We start from the raw sequence: 27799 nt of genomic DNA, 5'->3' as shown, positions 1-27799 counted from the left end.
GCCATTTCTATTAGGACTGTTCCCTGAGGAAGTTTCAGACAGACAGCAACAGACCTATGGGAAAAAGAAAAACTAAGTCAGCAGACATCACTAACCAGTATCCAAAGAACCTCCTAAAATTGGAAGCATCTTTTGGTATCGTGTATTTGACAGACTGTAACCCCAGAGTTCCCACTGCAAACTAGTCATCTCAGACTGCACGAAGTATGCAGGCTGGACCCTCATAAAAACTGTCGCGATCTCCCCTCGCTTGTATGAAGCTCCACCTGGTAGGTTCTCATGCAGTACAACCACCTCATCAACAATTTTAATGCTTTTACTGTTCAGCAGCAAACAATCATGCTCTTAGCAGTACCCGGCAAAGGCCGAGGATGCACAAAAATACACTGCCAGAACATGCGCACATTCCAGCTGAAACCGGACAACAAGCTGAGACACATAGGTCTGGTTGGAACCCAGCAAAGCGCACCTGTTAGAAGAGAAATTTGTGCTAGCTCACCAGACTTAATGCCTCATTTAGGTGCTGAGATGATTTGCGGGCTCCTGGCTCTCTGTGGACCTTCCCAACTGTGGAAACAAACAGGCAATCATCCATTGTTAGCTGGGAAGTAAGCTGCTCTTTGAAACTTAATCAGTACCCCAAAAACAACGTCCCCCATTAATAATTATGCACAACCTTTATTAAAATACAGATTCATTCTTCTTTCTTTTGCCACCATTGAAAATTACTGAAATTCCTGACGGATCGAATCCTGTAAAGTTTACCCCCTGTCAACTGCGTTGTTGATCTGGGCAGAACCGATCCCACAAGTGAAAGCTGCGCAGAGGTGTGGACTGAACGGCCGCTTTTATTTGACCCACCTCTATGTTCAGAGATAAAACTCACTGTGTGCCTGTATCTGCAAATTCCAAACAGAAAACAAAGAATCCCACAGAACAAAAAAAAACTCTAACACAGTATTTCAAAGGTTGACAAGAATTATCAAGAACAAAAAGGCATAGACTAAAAACTCCCTTTATAATAACAAAGCCAACAGCACACACTACTGCAACATCTACAGCAGCTACTGCACTCAGGTCAGAATAGCTGTTTTGTATCCAAAGCTCTTGGGATTTAAAGCAACTCATTTCTCTTTTCTGCACTTCCGTGCCTGATGCATGATCTGGACGATGCACATTTCATACTAGCGCAACTGTTTTGTTAAGGTTTGCATTTTATTTACTTTTTAACTGACCTACTTGAGCACAGTCCCTGGTGGAGACAACGGTATATTGATAACAAGTGGAACCTGTACAGGTGGAATTTAATCTTCCTGTACAGAGCGAGTCGGTTAAATACTAGCTTAATTAGGTCTACATTGAGGAGAACATATTGTTTTGCTTGTGCCAGCCTAAGCAACGGAGCATGGACAGGAAACCTATGTAAATCACGAGCTTCTCAGGGTTAGGACTCCTTTGTCAAACGCTCACACAATGGGGCCCCGTCGCAATTGAAGCCTCCAGGCTTTCCCACCATACAAACTTTAACTTATAACATAATTTAGAAATGGGCGCATTTTGTTTTTTGCTCCCTTAAAAAAAAAAAAAAAGCGTGAATAGAAAATCAAGTATGAAGATAGTTAAGAATACAATTACAACTTTGCCCCACCCATTCCCAGCTGCTCCCAGCCCAGATCTGTAAATTTGGCGGGGGGAGAACAAATGATACATGAACACCAGTTAACATATCCAGAGAAAAGATTTTTTTTTACTTAAAGAAGTACGGTGATTTCTGCAGAATAGGACGACTGAGTGTACTTCAATGTCAGTATCTTTCTTTACAGTTGCACAGGGGTGGGAGGCATCAGTTTTCCGGTTGGAAAAAGGACCAGAAGGAAAGACTTGGGGACATATTCCTGCCTTTATGGGGTCTAGCTCCCCTGTGGCCTGTCTTCTAAAAGCAACAACCGCAGCACAATTGAGGGGCTTTAGCTCAACTAAATAAATAATTAGAGAAGAGAAAAGGCAGCACTCCAGCGATACATCCCTTCCGAACCTTATCCACTTGTTCTCATGTACCTGCTCAATTCTTAATAAATCTCAGCCATGGTTTGATGCTCTGAAGATGGGATATACGACCACGTAAAGTAGCTACAACACAAACCACTGAAGACTGCTCTGTTTGGCAACCTTTGCTGTTAATGAGTAATCTCATAGAATTTTCTGGGACGACAACTGTTGTTTCCCTACCGAAAGATGCGACTTTTAACAGCAAAATGACATTAAGAATATTCCTTTCTGCAAAGATGAGAGCACATGAGCAAATTTTGCACTGAATAATCAGTTCCTGAAATGCATTTTTCTCCCCTTGGTTCAAGTGGATTGAGGCTCTAGTCTTGCTCTCAGTGAAAGGAAAGGGAATTTTCCCCCATGGACATCTATGGCAGCAAGCTCAAACCTTAGAGCTCTGAGATACATGTGCAATGGAGTTGCACTCTTCATACCTCCCCAGCTCACCATTTAATTTGGGCAGGACTTCTGCAAACTCTTAACTGCAGGGTCTTTGATACTGTGCTTTACACTTTTTGCTAAGCGATGATGCTGCTCAATTCAGATTGCTGATGGCCAAAACTCCTTTAGGCGAAAAAAAATTGCACTGTGCAGCCTAAATATCCTCAAGTCAAGCTCCAGTTGCAAAGTCCAAGTTTAAGGAAATAGATTCACTGCAAATATGGATAAACAGGTACGTAAGCAGGTACTATCCAACCACTCACGTGACGTTTGTGTGCAAGATAATAACACACAAAAATAACCTCTATATTCACAGAAGTGTTTTCAATTTAATTGGAAATAGATAAAACCCAGCATCCTGCACCCTCTGCTGCAGTTTTTTCATATAAAATCCATTATTTGCGGAGGGAGGAAAAAGAACACTTACTAAGGAAACCATGGTGTGAAGTGAACTTCCTTTTTCCACTGTGCTCATAAGCAGTCAATGAATAACTCCAAAGTTTACAGCCCAATTCACATGACTCACAAAAGCCCACTGGAGACAGTAGGAGCTTTTCTTCATCTGTATTTCAAAGACAAAAATGTCCTGTGTCGTTTCTGAGAGACAACATTTTCCTTTGAAACCAAGAAATATACGTAAGTAGTAGTGCTTTTCTAGGAAGCATACAACATGAATACTTCAAATACGACTTTAGCGGAAAACACATTTCATTATCTAGGATAAGGGAAAATTTTGTGAAGGAATACCTGTGGCAAGCTGCTGGAGGCACATAAGACTGTTGATATAAAATTTATTCTGCCTACATTAAGGTAAGTACTTTTAATATTTTCAGTTATTTCTCACACTCATTTTTTTTCCCCCTACTGCCTTTCTCCCTTTCTGGGGAAAGAACAGGCCAAAATAAGAGTGCTAGCAGGGAGGTGGGAAAGCCGCACTCAGATCCAGCTTTGCCATAAAACCCATCTAGTGACCTTGGACAACTCAGCTAAGGCCAGATTCACAAAAGCACCCAGGCTCCTTTGGTGCCCTCTTCAACCTCCCAGCCAAACCCAAAAAGCACCCAACATCCTAAGCTGTCTCCAGTAAAGTTCACCAGCTTCTGAATTCTTACTTTAGGATATTCTCTACGCCGCTTTATGTTTATATTCTTGCTTTGATTTGATGACTGTAGTGAGGCTAAGAGTTTCTATGCAGGACTGTAGTCAGGCATTTAATCTACAAGACTTGGCTGAAAGGAAATTGGGTGGCTCCCCACAAGGACAGCGTCCGTCCATAACAGCAACGGCAGGAGAACTTGCCAACCCTGCCTCGTAAGTCAATGATTTAAAGCTTAGCGCATAGCCAGAAGGAAAAGACCTGGACACGAGGAACATCTCCTTGAAGTGGTTCAAGCCCACACCTCCTGTGAGTGCCGTTTCCAGAGATCAGGCTTTCTGAAGTCATTTCATGCTGTGAGCAAGGGACATCCCACGTGTTTCAAAACAGCAGATAGCCTGAAAGCAAGGGCACTCTTCAGGGATCTGGGAGATGTGGATTTGAGACCACCAGGATATGGAAGGAATTGAAGTAAGTCCACAGCATTCATCAGATAAGCACATGTCTTGTTCATACCTCTCCAGTGGCATTTAAGAAGAATGTGGCGACTACCCTGGTTTTTAAGAGAAAAGGCTTTTTCCTCTCCTACACACCGATCACCAAGAATCTCATTCAGATGCCCAGGTCTTATCAGGAACTTCCCAGAGAGCTCAGGGCAGTAGAGCTCCCTCTGGAAGGTACCAAAGAATTTAGCTCAGCAACGCCAGAGTCCCTTTGCAGATCTAAGCATGTTGACAGCGTTTCCCCTCCCTGATGCATGTTCCCAACCCTCGCAGCACAGGGCATCGGTGATGCCAGCACAACGTTTACAGTGCTGTGCATCAAATTAGATAGGAGAACTAAACCAGCTAGAAAATACTTCCAAAAGGCACTCGGTGCCGCCAAGGAAACAGCCAAACCTGCATGACCAGTGAGAACGCGGAAACTGTTTATGACAACATTTCTGCTGCAAAAACGCACAAGGGAACAATAAAGTTGGCAAGTTAGCTGCCTCCCATGTCAATCAGACAGATCGTTTGATGTTGCAGGAATCTCTTGGGGCTTCCTAGGCTTTGCAGTGTATTCTGCTGCCCTCTCTCCCATCATCTCGTATTCCGGAGCTGGCAAGGGCAGCCTGGGGAGCAAGCACAACAGGAAGCAATTCCCCCCAGGTCTCTTGTAGACTGTTTACACAGCCACATCGACTGCCATGACAGATGGTAAAAGTTTTAATTTAGGTGCTATGGAACACAGAGCAGACAAATATTGACTGTGATACAACTACTTCCATAAGTAAGGCTCAGTCACACAAGGGTAGAATTGCAGAGGGCTCCAGAGGAAAAGAGAAAGCACAAAAACACCCATGTCCAGGGAACAATTCCACCATTTTTCAGTTACTCAGACTGGCCTAACATAGGGGACCTGTCTTGCAGACAGTAGCAACAACGTTAATTTGCCCAGACTAACACTAGAAAGCAAATAAATGAAACCGTTAGTTACTTGCTTCATCTCTATGTTACCTCTCTCTTCATCACCAATTAAGATTAAGAGTTGCTTAAGCTAATTAGCGATCACAAAAAAACAAAGACTGGAGAGAAAAAATGTAAAACCCTTCTTCTGTCTCTTTCAAGGGCAATATTCAGAAGAGCTGGTTCTCAAACTATGCATGTCAAAAAGCTTCAGCCTTGCTGCTAACAGTCTCCTGGGAATCATTTAAGCAAACTTCCTCAGCAGCTGCCACACAGCCTGCCCCTGCTCGTGCTCACCCGGACTTGAAGGTACCTGCCTCGTCCCCTCGGTCTGTCCCAAGCTCCTCTGGGAGCTACCGAGCACTGGCCTGGCAGACGCATGCCCCCGCCAGCTTGCCTCACACATCCAAGGCAGAAGGTGGCCGCAAGAGACACGTTCCTGAGGACCCATCAGGGAAGGCTGGAGGACGCAGTCAGGGCGTTTGTAACCCCCTGAGCCCCGAGGGGACAGGAGCAGCCTCCACACTGCTGCCATTGCACTCCATCGGGGAACACTGTGCCTCCAGGGCTGTCCCTGATACCTTGCCACACACGCGCTGCCCCCGATATCTGCTCCACCACTGCTGCTCCCACCAGGGCTGACCCCAATACCTCCCCCCACCAGGGCTGTCCCCCACCAGGGCTGTCCCCGATTCCTCCTCACACAGGTGCTGTCCCCAATACATGCTTCAAACACATGCTTCCTCTAGCGTGCTCTCCCCTGCTGCTGCCCCCCACCAGAGCTGTCCCCAATAGCCCCAAGACTGTCTCCAGTGGCCATCCCCATGCTGTCCCCCATTAGGACTGCCTCCAACACCACCCCACACACGCTGTCCTCCACCACGGCTGTCCCTGACACCCCCCAACGCCATCCCCTACCAGGGCTGTCCCCAATACCCCCCACCACAGACCTGTCCCTCACATTCCCTGCCGTGAGGGCTGTTTCCCAGCTTAGCTTCCCTTTACGGCACCCTGCTGTCCCCCGTTCCCCTGCACGTCCCTGCATCCCCCACCCCCCCCAGCGCTACCCTCCACCAAGATCGTCTTTGCTACTTCTCTCTTTGCTGTCCCCCCCTCCCCAGGCTGTCCCCATTACCCCTCCGCTGCCCTCCCCAGGCTATCCCCATTAATCCCTCGTTGCCTCTCCCCCCCGACTGTCCCCATTTCCCCCCACAGCTCTGTCACCCCCCACCTGCTCCCCCAGGCTGTCCACGTTGTCCCCCGGGCTCCCCTACAGCTGTCCCCGTTACCTCCCGGCCCGCCCCCGCTCGTCCCCAAACCTCTCCCGGTACCTCCTCGGCCTGGCCCCGCTGCCCCTCGCTTGCCCCCCCCCCCCGGGATGTCCTCGTCGCCCCCCGCTGCCCCCAGAAGACATGGCCGCCCCCCTCCCCGGGCCGCTCCCGCCGCCTCCCAGCCCGGCCCACTACCCCCGAGCTGATCCCGCTACCCTAGTCCCGCCGCCGCCCCGGCTCTGTCACACCCCCCACCGCCTGCCCGCGTCCCCCCGTCCGGGCCTCGGCCCCCCGCCGCCCCGGGCCCAGCCGGGGGCAGCCGCCAGTGTTTACCGTGCCCACCTCCCGCCGCCGCCGCCGCCGCCGCCGCCGCCGCCGCCGCCGCCGCAGCCCCGCTCCCTCGAGCCCTCCGCGCAGCCGCCAGGCACGCTGGGAAAGAGAGTCCCAGCGAGCGCCGCCGCCAGGGGGGCAGGGAGGTAGAGGACTACATCTCCCGGCAGGCCCCGCGGCACGCCCCCCTCGACCCGTCACGTGAGGAGCGAGCCGGCTGCGAGGTGTAGGCTGAGGCGCGCCCTAACACTGTGGCTACGGGGGGCGGGGAGGGACAGAAGTGTGAAGCCTCGCCGGGGGCGCGGAGTCGGCCCTGCCTTTGTGGATCGGGCCCTGCTGCCTTGGGGCAGCCCCGCAGTCTGCGAAATCTAAGGTACAGCAAAACAGGGCAGTAATGGTTTGACAGAGAAATCACCTTAAAAATCTTCCTGATAATGCAGCCTGGAAGTGGTGTGCAGGGAAAGTCCCACACGGCCACACCGACACCCTCCGGGTTATATTTTTTTTATATGTATATATATGTATATATTTGCTTCTGTTGCTCCTTATTCACACTGCGTTGTCTTACTAACACCTGTGCCAAGGTGCAGCATCTCTGTAAAGGCTGTTAATTCTTCGCTATATAAGCCCTGTATTTACAGGCCCTGGGGTTGCGGTGCACAAACACACAGCGCTCCGACGCCGGTCGCTTACGCTAAGCGAAGGCCCAGGCCTTCACCCGCACGAATGCAGGCCGAATTTAGGTTAAGTTTCCCTAAAAGACCGGCCTCGGGGTTTGTTGGGGGTGTCCGGCCTGACGCTCTCGGCAGGCTGCCCAGCGCCGCTCGGGATCGCCTGCGGCCCGAAGCCGCCGTGCGCCAGGTGGGCCAACGCGCTTAGCAGGAGAGGATCGGGCCTCCTGTCCGTCTGTCCAGAAGGATGGCAAAAATGAAGGGAATATTTTAGCTGTAAGCCAGCAGAGGTCACTCCGCCCCAGTAAATCCAGCGCTGCTGGAGGCGCTGGGCCACCAGCAAGAGAGGGACGCTGGTGGCAGTGGGGAGGCGCCACGGACGGCAGGGCCCGGCAGCGCCTGTCCTCCCTGGGCCGAGTTGTCCCTTCCTGGCCCTGCCACCTCTTGCTGAGGGTGTTGGGGCTGGTGAGGCAGCGATGGTGCCCCTCGAGTCTGTCCTTGGCTGGCTCCTGTGAGCGCTGGATGTTGAACGCTCGGCTCGGCAGTTCCCAGCACCTTCCCTGGAACTGCAAGGCGGTTTTCCATAAAAGTGCTTTATTGAAAGAATAGCTCTTTGCAAAGAAAATTTAAACCACTTTCCCTGAGTTTTTATTTATGTTTTTCCAAAAAGTAAAGAAACCTTGATTCACCTGGAAAAAGGCTTTTGTTTTAAATGAAACCCAAATAGACGTGCAGCAGCCTGGCTGGGCCATAGGTGGCTCCCAGAGCTCCAGCTGGTCTCTGGGCGCTCCCGCACCGGACAGAGCGGTTCACTGCAGTCCCAGCCGCCCCGTTTCTGCTCCCTTTGTGTGAAAACTTCCCCACAGTCTCTGTGAGCTGTGCCCTATTTCTGGTGTTCCTGGCTCTGAGTAGCAGCCAGGTTTCATTGTGCAACATGTAATTTATGGGAACAAAGACACACGAGCTGCGGAGTGGCAACGGCTGGGGAGCCGATGAGGAGGGACCCTGGGATTTGCTCACCCTGCTGATACCAGGATGCATTTTCTTTATTTTGCTTTACTCCATAGCCCCGACAAGCTATGCTCCCGGCTCCATTTTGCACAGCTTCTGCTGCCCGGGGACGACTGCTTTGGGTTTGTGCAGGGAGTGGGGGGAAGCTCACATCCAGGTGGGCTTTTCAGGGGAAACGGGAATAAGATTTACACATTGAGTACCCACAGGTACCTCTGAGCCAACTGCATCCTGATGGAGAGGTGGTGGTGTTTCAGCGGCAGTTTCCCCAAACAAAGCCCTTTCCCAGATCCCAGGTGTCCTGGGGTGGAGGATGTACAGCAGCAGCGCGCCGTGTCCCTCGGAGGGCTGAAGCCCCAACGCACGTCCACGAGGGACAAATCCTGGCTTGGCCCTGGCTCAACAAGGTCTGTAAGTGTGTGCTAAATTAAAATGAACTTAATAATACCTTAAAATCGCTAAAATTTAGCCTTGTGTGTAAATACTGTGCTGGATCATAGCTCCTATTATGGCTTGGTCTGGAGCCAGCTCAAGCAAATTCAAAGCCTTTCACTACCTTTGAGGGGGTTTGCTTCCAGCCTCACCATTTGCTAAAATGCAGAATCACAGTCACTATTTCCAACAGTGTTATTTTTTACCTTGCAAAACAGACTTTATTTTTCTTCCTGTAAATTTTGTGCAATATACATCTATATACCTATAGAATACGCCTCAATAAAAAGTTATTCTTCCATACATTATATTACTTTTTTATTTCATGTCATGAAAAATTCAGACAAAGCTTTTGTCCTTAAGTAAACATTTCTCCCTCCCCTGCCCTCCCTTCCTAGCTGACTGGTCTGAAAGAGGAAGTTTTATTATTTAGTTATTTTCTTTTCTTTAAAAAAATAGAAATTACAATCTTACAAGACAGAACATTCAATGAGAACAGAAGCATGTTCCTAAGTCTAAAAAGTAAAACATTTCCATAAAACCTGTCAGTATCTACAGGTAGGTGTGTGTGGGGGGGTGTCAGATGGAAAAAATGTTCTCCATTTCTTCCTTTCATTCATATAGATAAAAAATAACATAAAACCAACTGAAACTTTATATATTTTCTCTTTTGCACCAACATTCACAAGAATATATATATTATATATATTTTATCCATTTTTTATACACAGTGTGAGGGTTCTGGAGGTGGAAATGCACACTCAGCTAAACTGCCATAGCAAACAAACAAACACAAAATTAATCTTCATCTGGAAAAGAGCAATCCCTCGCTGCTGAGGTCATCCCTCTAAAGGGAACCTTTACTTTGTTACCTTTTAAAATAAAGCGCCAAAACATCTAGTGGCTGGTGGGATGGAAACATTTCTCGGAGACGTTGAGGACTGAGCATCTAAACGAGTTGGTGGTCTCGGGGCTCCGATTTCTCAGCTCTGCTGGCTGCGTGCTGCTCAGGTAGAGAGGAGAAAGGAGATCTCCCTGCTTCAGTCCCAGGCACTGCGCTGCAGCCAGGTGGGAATGGAGGCATGGGAAACTCCCGCTGGCTTTAGGCTTGGACATTTTTGCCCGTCTGTCTGGGATGCATGTCCCTAAAATCTTGATTCCTCCTTATGCTGAGCCGCTGTCTGTCCCGTCCGGCAGCACTGGGGCTGGAAAGCAGTGGCTCTCACCACAGGTGCCCGAAGGGACCTCAGCCCTGTGAGACTGGGTGCAAGCATGCGGGGGGCATGCCAAAAGCCCAGGCTGAAACCCGTAGGGGTGCCATGGGGCTTCAGCACGCCATCCCATCCTGGTCTATGCGCGCCTCCCTCCCCAGGGCGGCTGCAAAGATAACTGGGCGCCTGAAATGACTCGCTTTCGTTTGGTTCTTGGAAGGCAGTACCAGGGACCAGGGCCCAAACTCTGCTCCTGGTGAAAAACTCATTTATACTCCCCAAGAAATCATTTCATCAACAAGCTGGTTCCTTTAAAGTTAAAAGTGCTGGTTCCTGCCATTCAGCAGGGTGGGTTACAAGTGTCTAATACTTCCAGTTGCCCTTTGATTCCCACACGGGCTTTTATTGCTCAAAATCCCAAATCTCTCCCATTGCAGAGATGTTGTGTTGTAAGCAGGAAAGAAACGCAGCTCGTGGCGAGGGCTCAGTCTTTTCCTGATTTAAGGTGCTTTCTTAGTGTCTTTGCCGATGAAATGAAAACGGTGACGCATACCATTGTGCATGTTGGCTGGCGAATACCGAGGATGTGAAGAAGGGTGTGTGCTTTTTTACTGAACATTTCAAAACACCTGCAGCTCTTTCCTCCAGGAGAGGGCTCACCACCTTCCCACAGAAATGGAGGATGAGAGACCCTGCTGCAAAGCGCGTTCACTCTTTCGAGTGCTTTTCCCTAAGGCCTGTCTCCCCCAGGGGGAGAGGAGCCAGGAAGCGAACGGTGCTGTTGGAAATGATTTTCAAAAAAAGGCACAACCCTCGAGACGAAAAAGGCAATACTGACTTTTCACTTCCGTAAAGCTTTAGAATCCAAGGGCGGGGTGGGGGGGGGGGGAGGAAACAAGCTCGACACATCCCCACCCCTGCTAACACTGCTTCGGAGAACAACGTATTGGCACTCAACACTGCAGCAGGCCACCGGGACGGTCAGCAGCCTTCTCCGGAGACACAGGGGATCAGGGGATGACGACATCAAGGAAAGCAAGGAGGCTGCCAAATTCTGATATGCTCCGATAAGCAGTTCTGAGCGTGGTGGACAAAAGGAGAAAGCACGTAGCCACATTTTGAGAACAGCGGCCACGGGAAAACAGCAGAATCCCAAGTTTTTCCTCAGCTTTTCTCCACATTGGCTTCCTGGCGAGTCTTCCCTGAATGAGTTTGGTCCATGTTCTCCCCTAGGAGGTCTTTTAAGCGCAAGCATGAATATCTACTGCCATAGCTAATAAAGCTGCCTCTTTAGTTTACGGGGTGCAATTATGGAGTTGACTGTTTTGGCTTTACGTTCAGCAATGATAGAAGCTGCTGGAGGATGTGGTTGTATGCGTGAGAAATCAATGCAAAGCAGGGAAAGAACTTGGCAATGTAGCCCTTTGTCAGCAGAAATTGGGGCTGCCTCATAGCAGGTTTTTTCCCTTGTAGCTTTTGGCATTCATTGCAGGAGGAGCAGGAACAAGGACTGAAAAATCATCTGTGGAGCCTGGTGGGTGAATCCCTCGAGAAATCCAGCCAGCCACGGGCTATCACAGCAGGGGAAGGAGCTGGTATCATTCCCCAGACAAAACCATCCCTCCTTCTCCTTTTGAGCCTCCCAAGCTTGGAGCAGTGGGTCCAGACCAGACTGTAACTTCCTGGGCAAGGAAAAAGGACCTTTCACTTCCCCCTGCCCCAAAAGGCAGTTTATCCCCTTTAAAAGCCCCCAGGTACTGCTAAATAGAGGATAAACTCCAAAATACCAGTACCAAAGAGCTCCTCGAGGGAAAAACCTGGGTCCAACTCAACCTGCAGAAGAGGCAAAGACAGCGCTCCTCACGGGGCCCGCTGTGGGAAGAGGGGACACGGCGGCAGAGCTGGCTCTAGGCTGGGAGGAGGAAAGGCCACAAAAGCTACTCTGGGCTGCTAAAATCACAGGAAAGATTTTCAAAAGTCTCTAAAAAACTAAGTGCAACAGCCTAGATCCCCAAGAACCACTGTTTGCGACAACATGTGAGGGAGCAGCACGCGTCCTCCTGAGCCCCGAGCCAATGCACCAACAGAGCTCGAGGCAGCAGCCAGGAGGCGAGATTTGGCCATACTCACAAGGGCAAAGCCCCTTTCTGAGAGAAGCCCTCAAGATCTGAAAAAAAACACGCGAGGTGGGCAAACCTGCCAAATTTGCTCTGAAAGACGGTGCGGTCGGCCAGCCAGAGCGGGAGGGGGTGGCTTGGCCGAGCAGCCTCAGCTGGACTTGCCTTTGGGCAAAGAGCTTGCAAGAGGGCACAGAGACCCTGCAAAGCTTCTGCCCTCTGTGCTGGGACTCCTTCCCCTCAAACCATCTTCCTCCACAAGGAGATTCAGTGCTGGATCTCCCTCCCCAGCATGCAACTGGGTCTTATCTCTGGCCGCGCCAAGTGAGAACGAATAAAGCAGAGCTTCTGCCTTGGGTGCAGCCGGGAGCAGAAAGCTGCCCCCACCAGTCTGGCTCAGCCCTATCCAGACAGGTCTGCATTGCCCTTTCTTCATCCCATGCTTTTGCCTTGTGTGTGTGTAAAAATAAAGATCAGAGATGGGCAGTGCGAGCCGGGACCTCGGGGAGGGCTGGTCGTGGGTCCTTGCGCGTTGTGCCATGAGCGCGGGGTGCGTGCTCTGCCGGGGTTCATGCACTTCGGGGAGGTATCGGTACCTTACTACTTACAGGAGCATCTCCTCTCCCAAGCAGAGATTTCACATTCATTTCACTAGTATGGCAAAGTCAGGTTGCTTTTCCTTCAAGGTGCTTTACATTCAAGAGCTATTGCAATCCACAGCAAGGAAACGGGGCCTGGGAGCTACCCTGGCCCCACAGGTTCTCTTGGGTTTGATTATTTGATTTAAATAAACTGCCCCAAACCTCTGAAGTTTAGTTCATCTCCAAACTTTGGAAACTAGAAGGGAGCTGGCTGCCCTGAGCCTTAGCTCTCCCGTGGGTCGCTGTACTGAAGCTCCGAGTTGAAGACCTCCTTATAGAGAGGAGGGAAGTTCATAGCAGTCTCCGGATGCAGGAGCCGGAAAAACTCCATCTTGTCCAAGTGCAGATTGCAAATCGTCTTCATCAAGGGCAGCTTGGAAACCATCTGCAGGGAAAGGAGGAGAAAAGTGAAACCTCAGTTCCTTGTCAGCCCTGCCTGGCACAGCCCATCCTTTGGAGACATGGGAGCGGATTTGTGGGGCTCCAGTGGCCACAGCTGCTTAGTTTTTGTCATCTGTTTTTGCGCAGCACCGGCAGCTCCAGCTCTGGGGACAGGATTGCCCAGGCAGCAGTGGACATTTCCCTAGATTTGGGCAGCCTGGCCATGGATATCTCCACCTGCGTGGTCTAGACCCCTCCTATAATCCACAGAGATGCTCAGCATTTGGAAGGAGAAATTCTCTTCCTCTGGCAGGTCCCAAGGATCACCAAGATGTGCCTGTGCGTGGAGAACAAGCTCTGGTAGAGCCACCTGCATCATGCACAGATAAGATGAAAGCCACTCCATGACTTGCCCACCAGTTCAACTTCAGATGCGTCCCCATCTCCAGCTTGAGCCGAGCGTACAAAGACCCTGCTCCTGCCCTGGCCAGGCTCCCTGTGACGCTCGCGCCCAGCACCGTTACCTTTGAGAGCTTGTCCTCGGCGGAGTGTTTCTTCTGGATCTCATGCTGCAGGGCTACATAGATCTTGTCCTGGAGCTTCTGCACCTTCTTGGACTCTGTCAGCCAAGGGCGATCTAGGAGGAGACCGGCCGCAGCCTGGTCAGCGCCATGAAGGAGATCTCCATCCAGCACGGCACATTGCTCATCGCTCTTTTAACAGACCTTCCCACTCTTTAGTAGGTTTTTGGGGCTGGCTGATCAACCTCCTCTGCACCACCTGTCCTCTCCCCTGTCCCAGCCCTGGTGTTGGGACACTGAGGCCTCCAGTCCAGGGTTTTATGGTTCCTTGGACTTTTCCAGCTTCTCTCCCATCCATGCTCTCAACCCTTTCCCGAGCGATGTTCGGGCACTTCCCCAATGGATGGCGTGTAGGCCATGGCTGAAGGTCCTGCACCTGCTGAGGAGTTTGGGCAGGACCTAGATGCATTTTCCTCACCCTCCTTTCCCAGCAATGACTTAGACCTTCTGCTGAGGAAGTTCTCCCCGCTGAGATTTAGGGGTGGCCTCTCCCCAGACACCTACCCACAACCGGCGCAGGGGCTTCAGGCATCAGGGCAGCAGTGTGCCACCCGTGTCCCCCATGTCCCCACTCACCCGGGGAGAGCAGGACGGCGGCTGTGAAGAGGGCAAGCTCTTCATCCGACAGCTGGAGCCGGCACAGGTTCCTCCCCAGCTCGAAGATGGCGCTGATGAGGTCGTCACAGCCTAACAGGGGGCACGGGGCAGAGGGGCACGTCACGGTGCCGCTTGGCCAGGCGTTCCCCCCACCCGCCGGGCAATGCCAGCAGCACCCAGGGCTCTGCACGCTGGGAGGTCGTCGCAGCCTAACAGGGGGCATGGGGGAGAGGAGCGTGTCATGGCACTGCGTGGCCAGGCGCCCCCTCCACCCGCTAGGCGATGCCAACGGCACCCAGGGCTCTGCACACTGGCAGAGACTAGATGGGAAAATTGGGGTGTCCCCAAACATGGAGATGCTGGAGTGCAGCAGAAACTGGGCTGCAAAGCCTGTCCCCTCCCCACCTGGGTGTTGAAAGGAGAGGGAAGCCCTGAAGGAGAGGGACTGAAGCAACTCTTACCAAGCGACTTGAACATCTGCACGCCGCCATACTTGCCCTCGAAGAGCACAGTGTTGTTCAAGGGGTTGAACGCGCGGATCATGCGGATAAGAAGCACCTCCAGGCACCCTGGCATAGCACAGAGACAGCAGGTGGAGAGGATTTATTGGTGAAATAAATCCAATTTGAGGTTTAGGGTTTTTTTTTTCAGGTTTCCAATTGTGACCACAATATTTCACCAAGGAGAAACATTATCCAGGCATTTGGCATCCAGAAACAGAGGGCGATCGATGTCCCAGTGGAACACCAAGACGGGAGGGAGGAAAGGAAAAGGGAGGGAGGGAGGAAAGGAAAAGGGAGGGAGGGAGGAAAGGAGAGGAAAATAAAAGGAAGGAAGAAATGAAGAAGCTGGTTTAACTCCAACGTAGTAGGCACCGCCAGCCCTGGGCTGGGAATACGGTGCTGTGCTGGGATCTGGGGACACGCGGGGATGGCACGTGGCACCCAGGCAGGGACATGGCCAGGGCACACCCCCGCATGGCCCCTGCACCCCTGCTTCGCTCCTGTTAAAACTGGGACTGAAAAGAATTCCAGTTTCTGTAAAATTTTCCTTCCAAAGGTCTCAGGGCTTTAGGGAAAAATGTCGCATCTGGCAGAGGTTTCCCAGGAAAACTTCTGCCCTGGTGCAAAAGCACTTTCTGCTACTCAAAAAGCAATGCTTAAAAAGATAAATTGCAACAACCTTCAGTTCCCTCCAGACTCGGGGAAGCCAGCGAGGCAGGACTCGATGTGTTACTACCCGGAGCCCTTGGGCACCCATGCCCCAAACCTCGCACCTCTTGTGGGGAACGTCAAAGCATCTTTCTTCTTTTCTCTGTGTTTTTCTCCTTTTTCGGCTCAGGGAAGTGGACAAACATTGAAAATGGCTTTTTTCTCCTTCTGACCCCAGGAACAATGCCAGTTTTCAAGGTGATTTGCAAACGTCTCTTCGCACAGGGATGCCGTTCACCCACGTGGGGATTTTAACAAAACCTATTTTGGTCCTGGTTTCTGGGTAACATTTGATTGAAGATGAGCATGGAGAAAAGGCCCATCTCCATGTGCCTCTCTATCCCTCTGCCTTTTAAAATGACTTTAAAACCCTCCTGTGAGTGCTACCCTCTGCCAGGTACCTGAACATCTGAAGCCAGCTGCCCTGGCAATGTCACCGAGGCCAAGAAGAAACCAGTGGGAAGGTGACCGCTGGGAAAGGGACCGAAGCAACAGGGATGGGGGGCTCAGACATGCTCAAGGGGGGAAAAAAAAAAATCAGGAAATCAGGAAAGGAGAGTGTGGGCTGTGCAGAGGAGCCAATACGAGGAGTGACACTCAGCCCCTCGCCGCCCCTATGGGACGCCCACAGGGGACGGCAATGGGGACAGTGGGCGCCTGGCTCTTACCGGCTTTGAGGAGGATGATTTGGTCGTTCTGGCAGAGCTCCATAAAGCCGTCGATGCGCTTGGCGAACTCCACCACGTACTGGATGGCATTGGAGATCTGCAGCGAACACTGCTGCCACATGGCCTCGCAGCTCTGCAAGCACGGCAGGGATGTCACCCCAGCCTCGCTGGACCCCTATTGCCCTGGGCTTGCTGTCCCCTCCCTTCCACCCCAAGCTCACTGTCCCCCCAGTTGCTCTAGGTTTGCTGTCCCCCTCCATCATCCCAGGTTCGCTGGCCCCTCTGTCACCCCTTCCCCCTCGTCCACCCCATCCACCCGAGAAGGGGCTAGGAGATCTTCGCTGGTGCTATGCCACCCATAGGTGGTGGCAATGGGCTGGCAGGGATGTGACATGCCACCCAGGAAACTCCCTCCATCAGCCCGAACACTGAGCTTTCGCAGCATCCCAAAGCACCAAGGACCCCTCATCCTCCTCGCCTTCATCCCTGCCTATGGAGCAGCCTTGGCTCAGCACTAGCAGCCGCTCTGGGGCCCTGCCTGTCCCTGCAGAGGGACGGAGGGTGCCAGTGGCTCTCACCTTGCTCTGCAAGGCGCGGATCTCCTCCGGGGAGTACAGCGTCCATGCCAGCCGCTTGAGCTCCTCCGTCGTGTACTGGCACGTCTCCAGGTGGGACTTGACCACGTTCTGGGCGATTCGGTCTGCAAGGTGAAGGCAGCGGCTAGTGGCAGTGGGCCAGCCCCCCTTGCCCGACACCGTCCCCCCAGCCCGGCCTGGGTGGCTGCTGCTGTTCCCAAGGGCTGCGGGGACCCAGGACTGGAGGGGTCGGGGGGTGGGGGAAAAAGGGCTTCCGCGTGTCGTAATGGGGATCTGAGGCCAGTGAGGACTGGGCAGCTCAGGCAGAGGAGGGGATGCTCTGCACAGCCACAGGCGCGCTGAGCTGCCTCAGAGCTCAGCCTAGAGGAGGGGAAGAGCCGGGGGTTGCCCCGACAGCTCAAGGTTTGGCGTCTGCTCGGTCCTGTGCTGTGATTGCACCTGGCACCGCATGTGCCACGTTCGAGCACGCTTAGCGGCGTGCACGGTGCTGTACATAGCCTGTCCGGGCACTCACCGATCTCGAGGCTGGAGATTTCAGCAGCCAGCTGGCTGCTCTCCAGCGCACCGTGCGCGAAGAGGGCCGGCTCCAGCATCAGCTCGTAGATGGACTCCTGCTTGATGAGCGTGGCCTCAGCCACGTCCAGGCTGGACGGGTCGGGCGAAGGCTGCGCCGAGGCCAGTAGGTCGAGGTTGTAGTAGGTGCTACCACCGTCCGGGGTGAGGGGGAAGTCGAAGAGGAGCCCATCCGACAGGGTGGAGATGTCGTCCAGGTCGGAGAGGCCGCTGCTCACGCTGGTGGTGTAGACGCGGCTCAGGGGCTCCGGCTCATCCTTGGGCACGCCGCTTTGCTCCTGGCTCTGTTGGTGCTTCTGCACCTCGGCGTAGAGGCTGTCCCGCTGCTTCTTGGACATGCGGCCGAATTTCACCGCTGCCCGGGGGAGGCGAAAGCGGCCGGGTTAGGGGAGCTTTGCCCTGGCGAACCCAGTGCAGCGATAACCCACCCGCCAAGAGCCGCGGGAGCCAGGGGGCCGCAGGGGCCCGGCTCATGGGAGCTCATCATTTGGGGGGTTTATAAGCCCTGAGCGGGGTGTCTCGCACAGACGTGGATGCGTGCACACTCCCCAGACCAATTTTGGGCCAAACTGAGCAGAATGGCTTTCAATTTTTCTACAGGGAACGCAAAAGCTGTGGTCGTTTAACCCCTTAGAACCACTTCCATATAGCTTTAAGCTCACGTGTCAGCGGATGTGTTTCGATGGGAAAGGTTCGTGGGGTTTTATTCCAAAACACCCAAAGCAACACCCCCAACAAAAGCGTCAGGCCTTAAAACGTTTTTTGGACCCAATCTTTCTATGGCCAAAAATAGTCATTGAGTGGATCTGGTCTTGCGAAAGGCCTCGATATTCCCAAAACACTGCTTTCACCCTGGTCCCCCTTTCCTGCTGCTCCAAGGGGGAACAGCTCCAGCCCCAGCGGCTCTGGGTCTCTCCAGTCGGGAGCCGGCAGCAGCCCTGCCGGAGCCAGTGAGTCCCCTGGGTGCCGCGCCGGGGGGCCGGGGGGGGGGGACCCGCCGCCCGCAGCGCCGGGGCCGCCACTCACCGTCCCGCGACATGCCCAGCGCCAGGCATTTCTGCAGGCGGCAGTGCTGGCAGCGGTTGCGGTTGGTGCGGTCGATCAGGCAGTTTCGCTGCCGGGAGCAGGAGTAGCTGGCGTTGTTCTGCTGGCTCCTCCGAAAGAAACCCTGCGAGGGACGGCGGGCGGCTTTAGGGCCCCCGGCAGAGCCAAAAGGCATTTTGAGGAAGGGGGGGGGAAACCAGCGGAGGGAGACGCGCCGGAGCGCTGCTCACCTTGCACCCTTCGCACGTGATGACGCCGTAGTGAATCCCCGACGACTTGTCTCCGCAGATCTTGCAGGGGATCACCTCGATTTGGGCTGCGTTTCGGGGTTGGGGGAAAACAAAGCAGGGGAAACCGAGGTGGTTAGCTGTGGTCTCTGCTGAACGGACTGAGGAGGAGCTGGCAGCAAACCCCAGCGCGCATGCCCCCGCCGGCCGCGGGGTACCCCCCCCCGGCTCCCAAAACCCCCCTTTGCAGAGCATAACAGCAAAAGCATCGCCCACATTGGTGCAGCAACCCTGCACTAATCAGTTTTTGGCGTTCCCACCCGGCATGTGTGTTTTGGAGGTCCCTCCAGGGGACCTCCCTCCGGGGAGCACGAGGAGAGCGGGTGCCCCGGGGCCCCCGAGCACCCCGCAAAGCCGAGGCTGTGGATCCGGGGCCCGCGAGCGCCCTCCCGGCTCCCACTAAAAGCCCAGGACCGATACAGCCGTCGGCGGCTCAAGGTCCCGGCCCCCTTCCCCCAGCAAATCTGCCTGCTTCGGCTTCGTTTGCCCTGAGCCGCTAATAGGCTTCGCCCTCCTCGTTTTCCAGCTGCCCCAGATCAAGGCTGGGCCGGCTCTGCCCTCCCCTGCGCGCGAGCCGGGGCCGGACGACGCGAGCCTCGTACGTGCCGCCAAGCATCTCTGCACCCTCTAATCCCCCCCGCCCGGCACCCCCCGGCCTCGGGGCGCCGCGCTCGCTCTCGAGGGTGCTGTACGGCTGCGCCAAAATAAACCCTGTGGCCAGATTATGGTTATTTAAGATCTCCCAGGCCTGTGCAAATCCCCGGTTCGGGTAATTCCCTGCTGCCTGGACGACCGCTTCTTTTCGCTGAACGCGTTTCGGGGGGGGGGGGGGCCTCTGCGCAGCACTCCTGCACGTGCACAGGGGTCCCCAGTGGTCCCCAGCCTGGCCACTGCCACCCAGCCACCCTTGGGGATCGTAGCGGTGCTGTCGGCGTTCCCGGCCGTCGCCTTCGTCACCCAGTGACCCGGCGGTGAGTAACGCCCCGCTTTCCCTCGCCGGTCTGAACGACGCCGGGGCTCGCTCAGCGCAAGCTGCTTTCATCCACTGACTCTGCGCGGTCTGGCCAGATCCTGCTCCCAATTCACTGGGTGACTTCGGGGCTCAACGCCCGCCTGGAAAGCCCAAAAGGCAGCACGTCGGCCAGCCCTGGCCTGCGGGGAGGCCGAAAGGCCAGAAGGAAGCTGAAGAAATGGCCAAGATTCCCTTCCCGGGGATGGACCCGGCTGGGTAAGAGGCTCCAGGAGCTGCTGAGCTCCCTCCCTGCTCCCAGAGTCCAAGCTGCATGCACATCATAAGCTCGTTATATTCCCATTCCCGTTGTATTCCCATTATATTTCCAGCGATTATAGTCCCTGGAGATACAGGCATAGGTGGCACAGGAACAGAAGAGCTCTTCCACCCTTTACGCCCCACTGGGCCGGGCTTCTGCCAGGGGCTGTGTCCCATCCCTCCTGCTCCCCAAAGCATCCCCCTGCATCTCCGCTAGGATTTTGGGACCCCAGAAGCAGAACTGGCCCCAGCACGGGGCAGGAGAAGGGCTCCTGTGGCACCCCCAGCACTGCTCTCTCCAACTCATCTGGATGGTGCGAGAACAGGGCCCGGGAAGAGGAAGGGGCTCCTCCGGGGAGATGCTCCCGGGTGCAAAGCCGGGTGATGCCAGACCTGAGCTACGTATTTCCACAGGCTCTCTCAGACCCAAGCAGTCCTGAGCCAAACCTACGAAACTTAGGCATCCCCCAGGCCCCAGGCCATGAGTTTGTCTCCTCCTGGGCTTTTCCAAAGCAGTGGAGGGGGCAGGCCAGTGTGTAAGGGCAGAGCCATCTGGCCAGGCATGAAAAGAGAAGCCAGGACCGCGGGGAGGCGCACGGGACAGGGCATTTGCAATAAAAGCAATTCCATCCTTGGGTCCTTTCCCTTTACAGCGGGCAGCCGTGGCATCACCCCCTTGGGCAAGGTGCACACTGAGGGCTATGTCCGGCCAGCATCACCTTGCAAGCAGGCTCCAAAGTCAGAGATGACCCCAAATTTCCCGGTTCCTGCTGCGTTTTGCTCACTACGAACCACCGCCTCCTTTGGCCGTGCCACACTGGGCTGCATGGTGCTGCAGGAGAGAGATGCAACAGGGCTCGCTTGCACATGCCGCGCAAGAAGATGGAGACTTGTTCCTATCCCATCTCCTACCCAAAGCCCCCGCGGGCTGCCCCTATCGCCCCGGTGGAGCGGCAGCCGCCCTGGCCATCCACGCTCCAGCTGGGGTGGCCAGAGGTGGGTGCCAGCGCTCGAGCCACCCCCAGCAGGAAGCGGCGCTCGTTATGCAACATAATTGCAGCCGCTGGGAACGCTGGGGTGATGCATCCTCAAATCTCGCCTCGCCCTGCCGCCCGCAGCCGATACTCCCTTCCCCCAGCAATTACCTGCACCATGCGCCCGGCAGCAGGCCAGCAAAACAGCCCGGCTCAGCGTGGCCCTCGAGCCCGTTTGCACCCGAGCTGGGGCACCGTGGGTTCAAAAGGCACCTGCTGAGCCGGCTGCTGCCCCCGCGACCAGAGTCCAAGGATGCAGTTCAGCCGCGTTCAGCCGTCACGCCTTCCCCCGGCACGTCCGCCCCCAAAAACCCTTTTGGCCACTTTGGAAAGCCTCCGGCAGGCAGTGGGGTGGGCGCAGTGCCCAGGAAGCATCCCTGGGTGCTTGGCAGGGTGGCTTCCCCCAGGGCACCCAGCACGAGACGTCAAATCCTGCCACCGAGCCCGCCCGCGTGCCCAGCTGATGATACCCTTGGAGAAGCAGACTGTTGGGCAGAGTTAAGGTTATTTAGGGAAATGCACTCCCAGCCTCCGTCTTTTAAAGCTGGGCATTAACTGGTACCATCTGACTTTTCAAAGGGTCATACAGGAGGAAAAAAAAAGAAGGCAAAAAAAGCCCGTGACTGATTATTTCCACACTAGAAGCCTCTTCAGGCTCTAATTGGGAATATGGCATCCCAGTAATAAGTATGTGCTAACGAAGAGCATCTGACAGCCTAATAAGCCCTCAGTCCCAAGTGACTGACGTGGAGATACGGCCTTAACTCCAGCTTTGGGGCAATTAAAGCCGAGAACAGCTTTTAATTGCCACTCTGGTTGCGACTTATTGCTGAATCACGGGCGCACGACCCGTCGCTGTTAGCGCAGCCCCGAGAGCAAGCAAACGCTGGAGATGGGTACCCAGCTCCAGCCAGCACCTTGGCGGAAAGGTCAAAACAGGGCACCCGGGCACCGTCTTGGCCCCAAAGCATTGCACATTCAGGTACCTCCTTCCTGCCCTGGGGTCCCCCCAGTGCTGGGGACAAATGTGACGAGCTCCGGCAGAGGGACCCTCCCGGCCCCAGCTGGGCCAGCATGGCCTGTGCCTCAGTTTCCCCATGGGGCACCCACTGCAGACCCTGTGCCAGGGCAGAGAGCAGCAGCTGGTGCCATCAGCCACTGGAAAAAGCGTTTTATTTGGAGCATGTGAGGGTGCAAAACCCCTTTTCTCCCTTCTTCCAAGGGGAGCAAGTGGTGCCAAAACCTCCCGCCAGGGTGGGGGGACTGAAAGGGCTAAGACCGGGGGGGGGGAACCTCCGAAGGACTGGAAATAAATAAATAAACCAGCCCAGCCGGCAATTAAAATGTCCCCGCTGCGGTATTTGCTCTCCTCCCACTGTAAATACGTCTTGCCTAACTCCAGGCCTGCTGGCATCGGCCACGGCGCTTATATAACCGGCATCCGGGGGGGCTCGAGTGCGCCGGCGGTCATTGGCGCGGCGGCCCGTCGCTCAGCCCCGCGCCCCGCTCGCGCGGTAATCCTGCCCTACTGACACACTTTCGGCTCTAATATCGCTTAACGCCACGCTTGTGTAACAGCGGCCGCCTCGACCCCCGTTAACCCTTCGTGCGCTGCCAGCAGCATCCCGCGGGCTGGGGGGAGTTCGGCCCCTGCTGCCATGGCCTCAGAGGGGCTGTCGCTGCCCCTCTGCCACCCCCAGCCTTGGTCCCATCGCTCCCTCACTTGGCCTCTGGCCGCAGCGGGCATCACCCCATAAATCTCAGTGCCCCACTCGGGCCCGGAAAGTTCCCGCGGCCCCACTGATGCTGGGGGAATGGATACTCTCGCTATCTGTTAGCGGTCCCCCCCCGGCCCCCCAGCCCGGTCCTGGGGAATGGTGTTGGGGTTAATTAAATCTGACGGTGTTTCCTGGCACAAGGCGATTCCCAAACCTCAGTCTCTAGGCGCAGGGGCGCACCAGGGGCCGCATGCAGGGCTGAGGCTCCTGGGTTTGCTCTTCGCCTCTCTGCTGGCCCAGAGCAAGGAGGGTTTTGCTACCTGGGCGCTCGGCTTTTTGGCACCGGCGCGCCTTTGCAAAGCGCTCGGAGCTTCTCCGAGGGCAGCGTGAGGGTTTGAGCAGCCAAAAGCGGCTGGAGTTGCACGATGTTGATGCTGGAGGCAAATGCAGCATCCCGGCTTGCACGGGAGCCTTGGACGGGCACAAACCTTACACGACAGCCCCTCCTCGCGCTGAGGACGGCACTTGCGCCAGGCGTGACAGCACCCAGCCCACACCCACCCGGGGCACTTCGGTGCCCAGAGCTGTCACTATCCCGGCTATCCGCTCCGTCCTCCCGCGGCGGCGGCGAGACCCAGGCACACAGCTCCCTTGGCTCATGACCCCGCAGGCCTGCTGGGAAAGTAGGTCTGTGCCCCACACGGCTCCTGCAGATCGATGGTGCCGGCCGGGGCGCCTCCGGGCAGGGGAAGCGAGGGATAATTAGCGCCAGACCTCCCTCGCCTCCAGCCGCTCGGCCAAGGGCACGGCGGAAGGGTGGCGATGCTCTGCCACCACCGTCCTCTCCCCTTTGCATCTAAAGGGGAGAATCAGTCCCGCGCGCGCGTAGGGATGCAAACGCAGCTTCCCCATCTTCCCCGCTCCCCAGATTTAATTTAAGGAGACTGGCGGTCTCTTGAGCCACCGGGGGCGAACGTGGCTGCTCCAAACTGCCCGCAGAGGGAAGGGCGATCACTCGGGGCCACGCGAATCTGTCCCAGGGCCGCGGGAAGGATGCGGGAGCCCCGATAGCTGCTCTGGGCTCTGCCAGCGGAGCAGCACATTCGTGGGCTCTAGACCCAGCTGATGGCCGGGGGCCAAGAAACGTCAGCTCTACCTAGAGGCTCTGGTCGTGCCGCTCCACTCCGAGCTGGCCTCGCTGCCTAATTAGCCGTGATTATATTTTGGTAAGACAGCCGCCGGCCTCTGGGTACGGATGTCATCGGAAAGAAAAATAAAAGGGAATTATCGGCCGGTTAGATCTGCTATTTGCTTGGCCTCTAAACACACCACGGCTCCGCTCCAGCGCTGCTGCGCCCCAAGCAGCACCCCAGCGTGCCCGAGCGCAGGACTGGGGCGGCCGCAGCGGGTGCCCAGCGCCCTCCTGGGTGCCAAATGGCGGACGTTGCGCCGGGCGAATCTCCCCGTTGCCGTCCCCGGGGCTGAGCTGGCGGATCAAGGGGGCTGCTCGTGGCGGGCGTGCTGTTTGCTCGGGCACCGCGCCGGCCCAACCTTCCCCGATGCACCGCGCCACTCGGTTAATTCCTAACCGGCCGAGGCCACCTGAGGACAACGGTGCCCAGCACCGGCTAAGTCGGCGGCTCCCGGCGCGCACCCCGGGCCTCCGAACTCGCTGGGCAAAGTTCAGGCTCCGCGATGCAAGGTTAATGACGAAGGCGCCGCGCTGCAGCTGGGCACGGCTAATTGAGCTGCTCGGTAAGGAAAATTCAAGTTATGCAACTCCGCCGGGCGCTGGCTGGCCCCGAGCCGGACTCGGAGGTTGCACAGGGGAGTTGGGCTCTTGGCAGAGATTTCCTGGAAATTTTCGGCCCTGGGCACTGCCTGGCTGGAGGTGTCCCAGGTGGCGGTGGGGATCCCAGGGGGCTGCCGGCCTCGTCCGTTCCCGGAGGGTTTTTGCTGGCTGTTCCTCAGCAGGGTTTATCCACGCAGACCCCCGTGCTGAGGTCCAGCATCCCACCCCCGAGCCCGTCCGACTCCCGCTGCCGTCACCTCCGATCCGTCACCTCCTGCGCCATCAGGCGTCGCTCCAAACCCAGCCCGGGACAGGAGCGTGCCTTTTGCAGGACGACGGCCAAGGCGCGTTCGATTTTGGAGAGCGAGGGGTGTTGGTAGGACAGCCTGGTCTCCGAAACGCCCAGCTGCGTGTGGCACTGACAGCCCCGGGGTGGCAGAAGCTGCTGCCCGGCCCTGCAAAACCGGCCCCACACTGCAGGCTCAGAGACTAAGCTGGGAAGCGTAAAGCTAAATCGGCGGGGGAATTATCTCTGCTGGGACTAAATAAAGGCCCTAAGAGCTGGTCCGCTCACCACATCCAATAACGTGCGATTTGGCCATTAACGGCACTTTAAATAGCCTCTGCCAAGTTCAAAGTTAAGCACGATGCTGTGGGGGAGGAGACGCACCGGGGCTCCCGCGGGGGTGCACAAAACCCCCTCCCGGCCGGGCTGCGGGGCTGATCCGCCGGCACGGGACGGCACAGAGACGAGCGTCTCCCTCGCAAGGGACTCACAGAGGTCGGCACTTTCTGCCTCCGCATGGGTTATCGGGGTCTCATCCAGCCCGGGGGCACCCTGAGCCCAATGGTCTCTCCTGGCCAGTCCCTGGGGCTGGGGGAGGTGTTTTGGGGCCGGTGGGATGGGTGGGTCAAGGGGACAAAGGCGAAGGCTTTGTTGCGTTGGGGACAAAACTCCGTTCTCAGGTTAGGTATCACTGCAGGGGACTTAAGGATCCCTTAGAGATATCCATCCACTCCGGAAATGGAAACCAGGAGCGTTGAAAGTGCAAGTTTGCCGGGTGCTTTGCCCAGTGACTCAGTGCTAGGGGAAGAGCTGGACCCCGAAGCCTGGGCAGATACAGACCCCTGCGGGCACAAATAAATGCTCGGCCCCGGCACGATGGGTATTCACGGACCCCAGCCCGCCTCGCTCCTGAGACACGGCCGCTGCTCGAACACGCCGTATCCATACAACGGGCTCCGAGCGTGAACTCGGTCCCACGGGAACGGCTTCCCGGGGCCAGCCCCGCGTCTGCTGCCTTGTCCACGCCACGGGCTGGCAGAGACGCCACGCACGGGCTCGCGAGAGCGATCGCGACACGAGGATGCCGAATCCTGGAGATGCTGCTCGCGTCCCTTCGGGATCCTCTGGCTCTTTTTCCGCCCGGCGGACGGGCACCGGCAGGGCGGGCCGGCGCGGGCGGACGCGCGGCGCTGGCCTCCTTGCCCACATGAGCATACGCATGCCGTCTAAATGGGAGAGGAAGCTCCTCCTCCGCCCTTTCTGATTTTCCAATGACAGATCTAGGTCACTAGGACAAGTCGGCAAGGCTGCCAAGCCGACCGCACGCTCTTTGCCACGCCGCTTTCAAAACAAGCGGCCAGGAGGGCTCTAAACCCAAGAGGATTACACAAGGCAAACCCCCCGCACCTCCGCGGCCGGCAGACCTGGGGGTCGGAAGGCGATACACCCACCGGGGGCAGAGCGGAAAGGAAAGCAGCCCAAGGAAGAGAGGAAAAAAAAAAAATTCAGAGCCACTCGAATCAGCGTCGCCATTCGGCGCTTGGGTTTGGTTCACCATGGTGGCCCCATGCTCGTCGGCACCATGGGAAAAAGCCTGCCGGTGGGATAAAATGCCGCGACCGCCGGCACCGGCTGGTCGTTCAGCCCTTAAAGCCGACACAAGACAGAGCTAGCAGCAATTCAAAAAGAGGCAAACTTTGCCTAGCTGCTAATTAAGCTCAGCGTCAAGCCAGGCACTGGCTAGGCGAGCGCTACGTAAGAGCTAGGTGTCGTTATTAATTAGGAGGGCGTTAATGCTTCCCTCCATATTAATAAAGCTGGTATCTGGGGATGTCACAGGGAGGCGAGGGAGAGGCGGTGCACTCGATCGCTCCTCGCCCTGCCCCAAATGTCACCGTTACACAAGCGCGGGGCGAGCGCGGAGGGTTGCGCGGCCGCAGCACCCCCACGGGCACGACGGCGCGCGCAGCGGAGGCGAGAAAAACCAGGGCGGCGCGCAGACCGCGGCTCCAGGAGCTCCAACGCCGAGACGTATATCCATACAGGCACACGCACGCGTAGACAGAAACGCGCACACACACACATGCTAGAACTTCAAACAACTCCGCGAGCAGATGCCAGGGGAGCCCAAACGCTCAGGCAAGGCAGATGACTTAAAACTGCTTTAAAGGGGGGGAAAAAAAAAAAGCCCTAATCGTGTAATGTCACGGTCATGCTCCGAGCAGCTCCAGCGGGGAAGGGCGTGCTGAGAGCCACTGCGTCACCGGCACCGGTGCTCGCTGTCTCCATCCCGCAGGACCGTTCCCACGCTCCCCCCCCCCCCATTCGTCACCTTCGACACAAAATGGGATAAAACTAGGAACTGTGTTTAATAACAGATCCTCGGGCAAAAAAAATCACGCAGGCAGTGGTTTCGGAGCGGCTCGCACGCAATTACCTGGACCAGTTGGAGAAGAGCACCCTGAAATTATGGCTCGTACTCTCTCTCCTTTCCCTGCAGGAAACAACTTGCTCCGAAAGTCTCCCTCCTCCGCACCCTCCCCAAACCCGCCCGCAAATCCGCAACAACCACCGCGGGGGGGGGAAGGAAAGAAAAAAAAAATAATCAAATCATAGTGGGAGCAACATATTGAAAAGGAGATTAAAGGGTTTATGGCGAGGAAAAGCTTAAGTGGGGTCTAAGCCGGCATCGAAATTGAAGCAAAATAAACACGAATTTGATGAGGAGGGGATCTGGAGAGAAGCAAGAGCGGGGCAGATACCGGGGTGTCCCTGTCACCTCCCGACGGGGCTGGTGTGGGGGTGCCCCTGTCACCCCCCTAAGCCCCGGTCGTCCCCCCCCCCACCCCGCCGGACAACTTTCGCAGCGGGCTGAGCCCCGGCCCGCTGCGCTCCGCCGCAGACTCCCAACCCCGGCGCTCACCTCGCATCGTGGCTGGCGGCGATCAGCACCGCACCGGGGAGCTCATGGGAGCGGGCAGCGGCGTCCTGCAGCGGGCGAGCGGCCCCGGCAGCGCGGCGGCGGCGACGGCGACGGCCCCGG

The 27799-nt window shown here is 55.9% G+C and overlaps 1 protein-coding gene and 1 long non-coding RNA gene across 2 annotated transcripts; one reads left to right on the top strand and one right to left on the bottom strand.

The window, feature by feature from the left end:
• Nucleotides 1-27799, bottom strand: LOC104150795 (nuclear receptor ROR-beta). The gene is made up of 12 exons (XM_068920247.1): nucleotides 27680-27799; nucleotides 18600-18685; nucleotides 18352-18493; nucleotides 17267-17680; nucleotides 16735-16856; nucleotides 16157-16289; nucleotides 14739-14846; nucleotides 14257-14367; nucleotides 13624-13736; nucleotides 6639-13103; nucleotides 500-567; nucleotides 1-54 (listed from the first exon to the last, which is right to left on the bottom strand). Exons 1-10 carry the CDS (start codon nucleotides 27684-27686, stop codon nucleotides 12942-12944), a joined length of 1398 nt encoding a protein of 465 aa, XP_068776348.1. The 5' UTR covers nucleotides 27687-27799; the 3' UTR covers nucleotides 1-54; nucleotides 500-567; nucleotides 6639-12941.
• LOC138062376 (uncharacterized) lies at nucleotides 2924-6138 on the top strand. Its single transcript, XR_011136419.1, has 3 exons — nucleotides 2924-3126; nucleotides 3210-3300; nucleotides 5197-6138. It is a non-coding gene; the product is annotated as an uncharacterized lncRNA (long non-coding RNA).

The sequence above is a fragment of the Struthio camelus genome, chromosome 26 (genome assembly GCF_040807025.1).
Source record: "Struthio camelus isolate bStrCam1 chromosome 26, bStrCam1.hap1, whole genome shotgun sequence".
Taxonomy (NCBI): Eukaryota; Metazoa; Chordata; class Aves; order Struthioniformes; family Struthionidae; genus Struthio; species Struthio camelus.
Note: the sequence above shows the minus strand (reverse complement) of the source record. Positions and strands in the feature narration are given on the sequence as shown.

What these genes read in the sequence shown, in the direction of transcription:
- LOC104150795 (XM_068920247.1), bottom strand. An exon ending in AATCTCCAGCCTCGAGATCG is followed by an intron (nt 16,857 to 17,266) that starts GTGAGTGCCCGG and finishes TTCACCTTGCAG; the next exon opens with ACCGAATCGCCCAGAACGTG. An exon ending in CCGAGGACAAGCTCTCAAAG is followed by an intron (nt 13,104 to 13,623) that starts GTAACGGTGCTG and finishes CTTTCCCTGCAG; the next exon opens with ATGGTTTCCAAGCTGCCCTT.